Raw genomic sequence first — 12,263 nt, 5'->3', positions numbered from 1 at the left:
AAATTCATTTCTGCAGCATAGCCAAGAACCTAGATAAAATCTGGTAACACTATCACCATCCTCTTTATCCTTTTAGTTGGACTATGTGTCTTGAAAATTTTGATTCTTTCTTATAGAACACTGGTGTGAAAACAGGATGGACTCAAGTTTTAAGCACTATTTCCCATAAGGAGCACTGCACAAGGTAGGGAAAAGAGTAAGCAGTGGATGAATACAAACAGAACTACCTAGGGGTTGTTGAGGTGCTGTATGAGTTTCTGATTGCTGCTATAACAAATTAATACCATTTGGTGACTTGAGACAAAACATTTATTATCTACTTGATCTGGAAGTGAGCTGTACAAAGTGCCTTGGCAGGGCTTCATCCCTTCTAGTGTCTTGGGGGAGAGTCCATTTCCTTGCTTTTTTCAGATTCTACAAACTGCTCACATGCTTTGGCCCGAACAGTCCCTTCCTCCATCTTCAAAGTGCATCATTCCCCCCTCTGCACCCATCATTAAATCTTTTTCTGTTCCTTGCCTCTTCTGTCTTATAAGGACACGTGTGATGACACTGGTCCCAAATGTGCATTTCCAGGATAATCTCACCGTATTAAGAACCTTCATCTATCCCCATCAGCAAATTTCACTTTGCTATGTGGCAAACATCATCCCAGGTTCTAGGGGTTAGGTTGAGGAAGTCTCTTGGGGCATTATTATACCCCAATGCCCTTAGTGCTTAGCCAAGTGATGCTGAGAGACATATTCATCCATTGAATTTATATCACAACTCAGCTCTCCACTTTTATCATCTTCAGTACTAAATGATAGAGTTGTTTCTGCCAATCATGAGATGTTAAGGTCTTAAGGTAAGAAAACTGACACAGTTAATCCTGCCTTCTCACCTCATGTGATGCTTGTGTCTTTTTTTTTTTTTTTCCCATAGAATCACAACTTTCGCATGTTGATGTCTCTTCTTTCAGTTTACTTTAAATCATAGCAACGGGGGGAAAGAGACGTAGACTCCAAAGAAGGTAATTTATTTGAAGGAAAGTTGTGCTACAAGTTGCCCCACCAATAATGTTCCATGGTTCTGTGTCTAGCTGACCCAGTCATGCAGGTGTCTCTAAAATTCGGTGTGGACTTATCAGACTGAAAAGAGAAAGGTAAGTCATTCTGGTGGTGTTTAAAACACAAATACATGGAGAAAGGTTATTTCACTGCATGAAAATAATGTTGCCATTATTTCACAAAGTTGCACCTTTCTTTAGGAACTAATAATCTCAAATGTTATATTTTATAAGAAATAAGTAAGGTTGAGTGGTGAGTTTGTTATTATTTTCATTTAACCAAACAACAAGTGTTTGGAAAGACAGGAAGAAAAGTAATCTTTCTATACTTAGCTAGCTAGCTGTACATCTATCTAGCTATCTTCTATCTATCTATTGATCAATCTATCGATCCGTCTGTCTCATATATCAATCATCTATCTCTAATATCTATCTAGTTTCTATCGATCATCTATCTGTATTTATCTTTATAATCTACATCTGTATCTATATAATTGAGCTTTTATTCAACACCAATCTATGCAACCAAAATAAACAAACTCATTTGAGTTATTTTCAGCTCGTATGAGTTATAGGAAACATTCACCATAACACATGAATATAACCATTTTATGATTGCCTTGCTTTCTAGGCATATAAGAGATAATGTCAACTGCAGAAAGAAAGGGTTTTAAATAAACATTGACAAAATTGATTTACCAGATAGAGTTTGATGTTGACAGGGATGCCCCAAAACCAAGATCACATTACAGAGGAAGCCATGGTTATATCCACATCAGAACCAAATATTTTCTAGGAACTGATGGTTTTTATAATCACTTTCAGAGATTGCCTCTGGTTCCCTCCAACATATAAAGGAGGAGAGGTAACCTCAACTACTCTCTAAACAATGAGTCAACTGAGTTTGACAGTGACTTACCCAGAATATGAGAGCTGAGAAACAAGTTCAGGTGTGATCATTGCGTTGGTCAGGAGAGGTCATCTGTGGCTCCCCCAACAAAGGTCATTCTCTGCTCAACTCCATGAGCAATGTGTGTTTTCCTGAGCACTGGGGAGGGGCAGGCATCTGTCCCAATGAGTCCTACAAAGTCCTAGGCTGAGAAGGCCATTGGCAGGTACAAAGCAGGTGGAGGACAATTAGGGCTTGCAATTGGACAGAAAGGTTAGAGGAGGCCAGTTGTACACGGTAAACATCGTTCTTATCCACTATCCTCTGGTGAGAACTAGCCAGGTGGCTTCCTGAAAAAGGTAAGAAAGTAAGGACACCAATTCAGCGGATGACAAGGATGGGAGACCTTGGGTACTAGAAGACAAGCATCCGGTCTCTTACACATTTATACTTTGGATTTGGACCCATGTAACACAACACAAATGACTTGACATTTTATTTCCCTATTAGAGAGAGAAGGGGAAAAGAGGGGTTTAATCCATGACTTAGTTTTAGGATTAGAAGACCTTAGCAATGTCCCTACCGCATCTTCTCTTCTCACCATCCTGCTAAAACTCTTTCTACTGCATTTCCTTTCTCCCCATATGTAGTCCAGCACTCCAGGCAGGTTAAATATTTGTATTTCTTTATGATATCAGGGCATTTCAATGAAATCTTGTTTGCATCCAGAAAACAATGTTTATAAGTAAAAGAGGAGTAGTTAGAGAAAAGTGAAACAGGGAATGTTTTTTAACAAAGGCAGTTTAGCATTAAAATGCCTTAAAATGTCAGTCTGCTCATGGCAACAAACAAGAGGCCTGAATTATAGCACTGGCTATGAAAATAAAAGTTGCCTTCCCAGCCTAGACAAGAACAACAAAAGGTGGGAGAAGGCATGGTGTAAAAGGATTGCTCACAACCATGACAAAAGGAAGAAGTCCAGGGCAAAATGTGTGCACTTCTGGAGAAGGACATTGGCATTTAGAAGAGAATTTAGAATTAAAAATTCAAATCCTGGGTTATACATGCAGACTATAATATCCACTGACATGTAGAATGGGTGCAGAGTTTACTGAGGTGGAAAGTTTACTTTGAATTCTAGAAGGAAGAACAAGCAGAATGCATAATTAAATTCACATCACAAATGAAGGAAAATCAAAGGGGAGTTTATATTGGTTCTCTTCCATAATAAAAATGCTGGCTACCAGTGGTTCCATTATTTTTTATGGCCTCATGACTACGAAGGCATTTCGATTTAAAAGAACCAAGACTCATATTAAATTTCTACCTGTGCTCTATGACGATTTCAATTTCAAACTTCCTCAACAAGTATCTTCCCTTCTTTTAAAAGAAACAGTCAACTAACTGTGTGTGAAGAGGTATCATATTGTGTGCTTGATTTGCATTTTCCCATTTGACTAATAGCATTGATCATGTTCATGTGCATCTTATTTGAAGAACTTTATTGGAGAAATGTGTTTTCCTGCATCTTGCCAATTTTTTTAAATCAATATTTTACCCCCACACACCTAATGGCCATTTGCATGCTGTCTGCTCTCTGTCCATTTGCTGTGCATTCTTCTGTGTATTTATTTTTCATTTACTTCCTCCCCCCCTTGTGGCTTATTTTGCTGTCTGCTCTGTGTCTCCACTCACTGTGTGCTCTTCTATGTTTTTGCGTGTTGTGGGATAGCCTCCTCCTCAGTAGGGGCCAGCCCTGGCGGAAGGTAGACGCGTAACCTGGAGCCAGTGGTCAAGGGAAGGGCTGGTAGGGCGCAAGCCCTCAGCCTGCCCAGGCCCACTACGAAGCGGTCCGTACGGATGCCACGTTCTCAGACCGTTGGTATGCGGCGCTCCAAAGCCTGCCCAGTCATCTAGGCTACGCCCACTGTTCCCGCCAAAAGGCAACATCCGGACGGCTCCCCCACTCCCCCTTCCCCCTCCTCTTCCCGCCTCCCCTCGCTGTGACGCCATTCCCGCCCCTTCCCGTACCCCCCCTCCTAGCAGTTCCGTGTTGCTCCTTACCAATGCTCATCGAAAGTCTCCCCAGCACGCCTTATACGGCATCCCAGCAAGAACTCTGCCCGCCCCTCCGCCACAGCCCTATATAATCTCTGTACATTCCCCAATAAACGGCTCTGTTACAGCTCCACAAGGGTGTCTCGTCTCCTTCGTCCCCGCCGCCCTCCACACCTTGCACTCCTCCGCCGGAGACTCGGAGACTCGGCCAAGTCTCCCACCTCGCCCTTGCCTCCGGGAAGAGTTGCCTGGCCCAAGGCCGCCCGTCCCTTGGCCAGGCTCAGACCGCCGCTGCCACAGCGTGTCACTTTGTTGTTGCGTCACCTTACTGAGTCAGCTCTCTGTGGTGTTTGTGGGCCGGGCAGCACCCCGTGGCATGTGTGCTGGTGGTTCTCCACAGCGTGTGGGTGAGCCTACCTTCAAAAGGAGGTCCCAGGACCAAACCTGGGGGCTCGCATACATTAGCCAGGAACCCAATTGATTGAGCCACAGCCCCTTCCCCACCTTGCCAATTTTTTAATTGTGAAAAACTGTGCCTCTTGACCAATAGTATACAAGGTTTTCTTTAAAGTATAGTTCATCCTTTACCACTTTCCTGACAACTCAGGTCTCCCTGCTACATGCAGTTTCCACTTAATTCTGAGACACTGGTTGACACCTTGCACCACAGCTGAAATAAAAGCAGGTTCCTATTCTGAGTTGTTCAAGGCATCCAAACTTCAGGATGATCCCTGGAGGAGGAAATTATTTACCCTGGAAACCTGTTTTGTGCAGAAGGGAAAGCCTTCCACTCATCCTGAAAAGGTGTTTACGAATACTAAAAGATACTTAAATTTCCTTGTGGCTTTATGGTAATGTTTTGGGTGACTCCTCTTCCCCAAGGGTTTAAGATTCCCAGCCAGTGAGGCTGCACAGACCAGCACCAGCGGGTGCCACCATGAGGTGACCTCATTTTCTCAGCTTGTATGGTTTGAGGCATCGGCAGCAACAGATTTCTAATACTTCCCCTTTGGGCTGGAGGGCTACTGGTCCTTTAATTTGTATTCTCAAGGTTTGCATGGGTCTTGCTATTAGCATTTCAGTTGGAGCAGGGGCTGTAGCCTGAGGTGCTCAATTTAAACAGGTTACGGTTGGAGAGGGCTTTTTAGCTGAATTGTTGTAAAGATCCCTACTGCTTTTTGTCTCCTCCTTTAAAGGCTATTCATCCTTTCTCTAAGATCCCCACCAGTGGGGTTATAAGGCAGATGGGAAGTTTGAACAGTGCTCTGATGTACCGCCGAAATCTGTGTGAGGTGGCCAGGAAGTGGGGTTTCTTGGTTACAGTCAGTTTGGGCTGGCACCCCGATTAGGGCATTACTTTTTCTAGGCTTGCTGGTTACAGGAGTCCTGCTGAGGGAGTGTCTGTGGCAGTGAAAGCATACCTTGCCCCTTCGGAGTGTGGCTGGGGACTGATGTAATCCACTTGCCGTGGTGCTACTGGAGGCTGTGCTCGGCCAGTATGTCCCATCCGGTGAGGTAATTGCTGCAGTCGTTGGAGTGAGCATGACGGGCACTCGTGGGTGATGTCCACGAGCTGCTGGTGAGTAACAGGCAGCTGGAATTGCTGCCACGGGGTCTCGTAGCCATGATGCCTGCTTTTCCTGTGGAGCTACTCTGCTGCTTCTCAGGTTTCAACTCTTGGCAAGGGTATCTGCCTCCCCTTTCCCAGGAGGGGTGTTAGAGGAGTGGGTGGGGATGTGATAGTTAGCAGTCACCGCTGGCAGGTGTCCCAGATGTCCCTGCACACATGTCTCCCCCACGGAGGGCAGCCACAGCATTCCATGGTTCCTGTCTTGTTTCTAGTGTTTGCAGCCCACCCCTGGATAGGAATGGTGGTTTTCAGAGTGACCGGACACTATTGAGTTAAGCCCTCCATGTGCAACGGGCATGGTATGTGTATACCATTGCTCTCTCAAGGGACTACATCAGAATTTGGACTCCTTCCACAACTGGGACCAAAACCCAAAGGGTATTTGCTTAGAGTGTTGCCTCTGCCACAGACCCCACCTGAAGCTAATAATGGTGCTGGCCACATCCAACTCACAGGGTAGGTCAGGGTCCATCCCCTTTACAGCTTGAGCCTGTGCTATTGCTCTCTTTACTATTTTTTTGGTGGTCGTTTGCTTGTTGTTAAGGGGGTAGCAGGGATCAAACCCAGGACCTCATACATGGGAAGCAAGCACTCAACCACCAAGGTACATCTGATCCCTTCTCTGTACTTCTTTAGAAAGCAGCTTGCTGGGGTCTCTCCAATCCCGAGTACAACCCTCTCTGATAAACACACACATATTTGAGCTGGATGAAGAATGAAGGGATTCCAGGACCCCCGGCAACCCCTCAAACCATTAACTGTTGTAGAGCTTCAGAACTTGATATGATTAAAGTACACAAATCTGCTTTGATGAAACAGACTGTCTGATTTCTGTATTAACACAAGCGCTTGTTTAATTCTTGTAGCCATTTCAATAGAGCTCTTTTATGATTTTATTTGTTACTCTAATATTACCATATGAAGGTATGAAAATACACAGTGAATAAACAGGAAAACACAAAAGACTTAAGATACCAACAAAAACTTAAAATTTCCTAAGATGGTGCATAATTACGCCTTTTGTATGGTGGTTTCCAAGCTTTCGCTCACTTTCCATCTTTGCTTTTTATTGCTTTTAAGAACTTTGCCCGGGACTGTAGGGGGCTCACACAGCAGTAATGTACTACTTTTTAGTTTCTTTTTCTTTCCACAACTCAAAGAAGATTTTGGCATAAGGGATTGTTGTCTACTTTTCCAGCAGTTTATGAAACAAGTTAAATTGTAATATACAGTTAAAGTTCAAAGACCCATAATTATGGCCAAATTTCTGTGTCATTTAATTTATACCTAGGTTAAACTTGATTATAAAAAATAATTTATGGTCCTATAAACCAGATCCTGATACTTAGACCAACTTTTCAGGATGCATCGTAGTGATGAGCACTCGCGTACTGACTGATATCTTGTTCCCCATGGCAGCAGAAAGAGAGAAAGAGGACAGGCACAACAAAGGCATAAAAGGCAGTGGGTCCGCTTTTATGAGTGAGGGGGTGGGATGCCAACCCACGAGCTCTCCCACCGTAACCACGTGGACCTTCACTACCTGAAGGAAAACCAAAGGCCGCATCACAGTTAACCAAAGCCAGACAGCACGTTTCCCCTTTAAGAGAGTGAGGGAGTGGGACTCAAACCCACCAGAACCTCTCCCACTATACCCAATCTTTACCTTACTGGAGGTAAGCCAAAGGCTCACAGCTAGAGAAGGCCAAACAAAGAGCAGGCTTTGGCTTTGAGGTTGTGAGGGAGTGGGGCTCAAACACCTGAACCTCTCCCACCACAAGCAAACCTTTGGGAACCAGGCAAGGTAAACCAAATGCTAACTTGCTGTCAGCCAATTTTCAAGCAGCTGGTTTCCCTTTTAAGGGTGTGAGGAAGTGGGACTCAAAAGCAGGAGCATCTACCACTGTCAAAAAAACCTTCACTATCTTAGAGAGGGTGAACCAAAGGCTAACTACAATTAAACAAAGCCAAACAGAAGACTTCCCCTTTAAGGAGTGAGGGAGTGAACTCAGACCCACCAGGATTTCCCATTGTAACCACACCTTTTCTGAGCCTCTCCCACTATAACCAAACCTACACTGCCTTAGTGCAGGTAAACCAGAGGCTATCTTGAAGTTAAGCAAAGGCAAACAGCAGGTTTCCCTTTAAGTGAATGAGCGAGTGGGACTCAGAACCACAAACCACTCCCAGTATAACCAAAACTTTGTACTGATTCTCTTCCACTATAACCAAAAGGTTACTGTCCTGGTGATGGTAAACCAAAGGCTAAATTGCAGTTAACCAAAGCCAGGCAGGGGGTTTCATTAGTGTGGTCATTCATTGCAATTGATATTTTAAATACATAATCCCATTTAATCCTCACAGCGACTTCACAAGGCAGGAATCATTATGGCTCATTTTTCAGAGATGAGAGGACTCAGTTTAAGAGAGGCAAGTGTAGTCCAATAATCCAGAGTGTAGGAGTTGCAAGTCTGCATCCACATGGAATCTACCCCCCTCTCGATATAGAGGTGGAGTGGAGTGGACATAACCATCCCAGGGTCCACAGGATGGAGGAATAGAGTGTGGATTAGAGTGGACTTACTGATATTCTACTATGGAATTATTGTGATTATTAATAGCAGAAATTAGAAATTATAGCGTAGATGTGGAGAAAGGGCCCATGGTAGCTGCTGAGGGTAAAGAGAGGGAAGAAGAGATGTGATGTGGGGGCATTTCCAGGACTTGGAGTTGTCCTGGGTGGTACTGCAGGGACAGATGCTGGCCATTGTAAGTCTAGCCATGGCCCCCTGGTGGACTGGGGGAGAGTGTAAACTATAATGTAAACCATTATCCATGTGGTGCAGCAGTGCTCCAAAATGTACTCACCAAATCCAGTGAATGTGTCACAGTGATGAAAGAGGTTGTTGATGTGGGAGGAGAGGGGTGAGGGGAGTGGGGGGTATTTGGGGGTCTCTTCCGTTTTTTGAATGTAACATTGAAAAAAAATAAAGGGAGAGGTAGGTTTACTTGCCTAAGCCTAGAACTGAACAACCAGTAGCCTGGCCCCAGAGCTTATTCAAGCAATTATCCCATTGTTTCTGAAAGTGTGTTCTGCATAAATCAGCTGCATTAAACGCACCTCATTAAAACAATAAAGTGCTGGGCCTCACCCCAGCTAAACTGAGTCAGTATTTTCCACGTGGCACTCAGCAATATGCATTTTATCCAGGTATTTGAGATCAGACTCAATTTTGAGGATGAACTTACTATACGTAACACATGCATGCTGACACACTATTATCACCTATTGATGCAGGCATGTAAATAAAAATGCCTCATTAGCACATAATATATTTTTGTTGTAAGCTGCTGACATTCTTGATTTTATTTTATTTACAGTAGTGTTCATCTCTGTACAATATTTCAGAAATAACTAATTAACAAAATCTATGTGTGTCCACAGAGTTAGTCCAAATTTCAGACAGTGACTCAGTAATCTTTAAATACAGTGAATTACCCAAACTATTGTTTAGAAACACTGATCTTGACAAGTTGCCCTATTTAGAACTGTGTCATTAATACAGATTTGGAAAACATTTTGTTTAGCAGAAAAGAGTTTGAAGAGTTCCTTCTTCTTGTGTTTTGTTCATTCTCATAAGAATATTCAAGATGAAAGTATATTAAGTGAAACTTATCAAAAATTAAGCACATAAAGGTTTTGCCAGCCCGTGAGCTGCTTGTTCACTATAGCCTTTATCCTTTCTTCCCCCTTGTAAAAATGATAACCCCAAATTAACTGGCCTCTCTTTTCTCTCATCATTCCTAATCCATGAAATGGTAGGAACCACTGTGCCCCAAACTATAATTCCATGGCTGCTATACCCCCTCACTCCACCATTAGAGGCCCTGCTTTCCACAGATAAGTTATTTTTATGTAGCCATTTTAAAAAGCTAAACAGGAATTCTTAACTTTTTGTGTTCCATGGACCCCTTGGCCAGTCAGGTGAAAACCATGGACGTCTCCTCAGAATGTAGCCTCAGAGAGTTTTAAGACACTCAACAAGTGTCAGGTCTAACAACTATGTGTAAGTGAGCACAATTATTACTGACTTTTCAACTTATGCAATAACTGTCACGTGACATGAGATGAACAATACTGTAATCTACTGCATACATTCAAAAGTGAAGGAAATGCTGGATTTCAGGTACAGGTCAGAGAAAATAAAGATAAGTTGACAGTTTTCAATTCAAGCTCATGTATGCTCTGATTAAGAACCCCTCGCCTAAAGTGACGAGCTGTGCTGTCATTGAGGGCACTTCTCACCTAGCATACAAACACACATGCAGAGTGACACACTTGGCAGTGTTTATTTCTCTTTTACTAGTGTCATTCCAATTTCATCCAAACTCATTCTTTGTGTTTTCACAACTCATTCCTTCCTTCCTTTCTCAGTTTTGCAAGAGAAGCAAGTTGTCAATTGATCTCTGATAGCTGAAGTGGTCTTGTCCTATTTGTTTAAATTTGCTGCTCCATTGTCTGCAGGTCTAGAGGCCAGAGTTCCCTGGAAAACACACACATGCACACACGAAGAAATATCAAAAATGGAATTTATTAAATGATATTTAAGAGCGGGTCTTAACTCTCTAGATCCTGCACTACCTACACCGTTTTCCACTTGTGATGTCTTTAAATTCTAACTCTTAAGTTCAAAATGGCCTTCACTGTCCATGCAATATTATCTGTTTTTGTATGGCTGTTCACAACAAAGAAATGGATATAAAAATCAAGGAACACTCTGAAGATTAAAAAATATACCCGATGGGACACTGGAGTGAGTTCATCCCTAAGGATTTGTATAGTTTTAAGGGAAGGCTACTGAAGAATCTTAGGGTGAGCAAAACCAAAATGTTGGAGCTGGGGCTGGGGCTGATGCCCATGTTACTATGCTTAGGAGTGGAGAAGATTATCTCTGCATCTAAGTGTATTTGGCTGGACATGCTCTCTAGCTGGATTAAGCTTCTCCAGTGGCAACTTTGTTTGCATTACACTACTCCAGGGTTCCTATCTTGGAATACCTCCCTGAAGACCTGGGGTTACTCACCGCTTCTCTCTTACCCTTAGTTCCTTCACTAGAGAACCGAGAGTTCCAGGCAGCTGGCACACAGATTTAACCCCCACTGCATCCCATTCTCACCTGTCTGCCTCTCTGTTCCCTCTTCTTGCCTCTTCCATCCTTGGGTAGTATTGCAGGGGATTCAGCCAGAGATCCTCACAGATGATCTGGCAGTGGAAAGAGAATGGTGGGACCAGGGTATGGACCCTATTCCCACTACCCAAGTAGCTGGGAGGCCCTCCAAGGCCATTTCTTATGCTCCCCATGATGGCCTCACCTCAGCAATCCTATTAGATTCTGCAAAGTTGTGGTCAGAGAACAAGTTAACAAGCTTAAAGTCGGTGCAGTGGTGAGTGCGGTTGTAGGCCTGGTGTTCAAAAGTGTGGAACCATTGGATCGGAGTGGAGTAAAATTCCCAGTATCCTGGAAGAAGAGGAAGATGTGGGAAAAGATCCTGAACACCTCCGTGCCTGGCCCATCCAGAAAACCACCTCTTACCAGTGATGGTAATGTCATAAATCTTAATGATGGCTTCATTTTCAAAGTAGGGGTTGCTCCGAAAGGAAAAAGTGATCTTGCAGCTCTTCCTGGGATGGTTGAATTCTTCCACCTGACAGGGAAAGGTAGAGAATGTGACACCTTTCTAAGGAACAAAACTTTGCTTCATTCGGTTCTGAATCAGTACCACTTGCCCTCAATAGCTAGCTCATCCCTGAGGGCTGATGCTCCCAGACTCACCTCCAAATTGATCATGTAGCTGAGCATGTCCACATCTTGGTCAGTGATGATGGCTGACATCTGAGGGTGGTTCAGAATCTGCACTGGGTCAAGAAGCCTTAACATGCTAGGAATGGAAGGGATAGATGCAAGCAGTATACGTCCACAGAGCAATGAGAGGTTGGTAGTGCACCTCCCAGATTTCTAAGCTTTGCTGGACCGTCTCCTTCAATCAGACCCGTCATCATAGACTACCTTCGGGCTACTGTTTCCTTGGCTTTCTCTTTCTCTACAGTCATCTGCTCTTACACTTGGAAAATCTGTTTCCTGAGATCCTGAGCTCTATCTTACATATGTGTGTGGGGGTCTGTATGCTACTAATTATGCATGGAAAGCAGGTTCTGAGTTCCCAGTGAGAATGTGGAAGTGTTCTTTTTAGGACATCATGTGCTGAACGTACCCACCTAAGTAAGCAGTACCTAGATGCTAAATCCTATACATGAAGAAGGAAGACAAAACTACCCACAGAATCCATATTCTCCCAAGACCCCTGTGTGTGGTTGTGTCCGTCCCTTTTCCTCAACAGGACCTCTTTCCTCTTGCACCACTGCCTCTCACAACTAGGACTGCCTCCTTCCCCAGCTGTGACTTCCTCCCACGACCCTCACCCCTAGTCCACTCCCCTTGGAATTGCAGTAAGGATAACTTTTTGTTGGTATTTTTTTTTGGCGTTTTTTGGGGGAGGGTTTTTATGATCTTTTTGTATTAAAATATAATCAAGATATAATAAAATGTACAGCCCTTAATCTGTTCAGTTTCAGCAAC

General features: G+C 43.6%; 1 protein-coding gene and 1 long non-coding RNA gene across 2 annotated transcripts; both read right to left on the bottom strand.

Moving 5' to 3' along the window:
- Nucleotides 1–997: 997 nt before the first annotated feature.
- Nucleotides 998–2,282, bottom strand: LOC139438328 (uncharacterized). The gene is made up of 2 exons (XR_011648031.1): nucleotides 1,968–2,282; nucleotides 998–1,130 (listed from the first exon to the last, which is right to left on the bottom strand). It is a non-coding gene; the product is annotated as an uncharacterized lncRNA (long non-coding RNA).
- Nucleotides 2,283–6,500: 4,218 nt separating this feature from the next.
- LOC139438254 (testis-specific Y-encoded protein 3-like) lies at nucleotides 6,501–11,564 on the bottom strand. Its single transcript, XM_071213398.1, has 5 exons — nucleotides 11,460–11,564; nucleotides 11,220–11,331; nucleotides 10,999–11,144; nucleotides 10,803–10,888; nucleotides 6,501–10,169 (listed from the first exon to the last, which is right to left on the bottom strand). Exons 1-5 carry the CDS (start codon nucleotides 11,562–11,564, stop codon nucleotides 10,124–10,126), a joined length of 495 nt encoding a protein of 164 aa, XP_071069499.1. The 3' UTR covers nucleotides 6,501–10,123.
- Between the last annotated feature and the right edge of the window lie 699 nt (nucleotides 11,565–12,263).

Source organism: Dasypus novemcinctus, chromosome Y, assembly GCF_030445035.2.
Source record: "Dasypus novemcinctus isolate mDasNov1 chromosome Y, mDasNov1.1.hap2, whole genome shotgun sequence".
NCBI lineage: Eukaryota > Metazoa > Chordata > Mammalia > Cingulata > Dasypodidae > Dasypus > Dasypus novemcinctus.
Note: the sequence above shows the minus strand (reverse complement) of the source record. Positions and strands in the feature narration are given on the sequence as shown.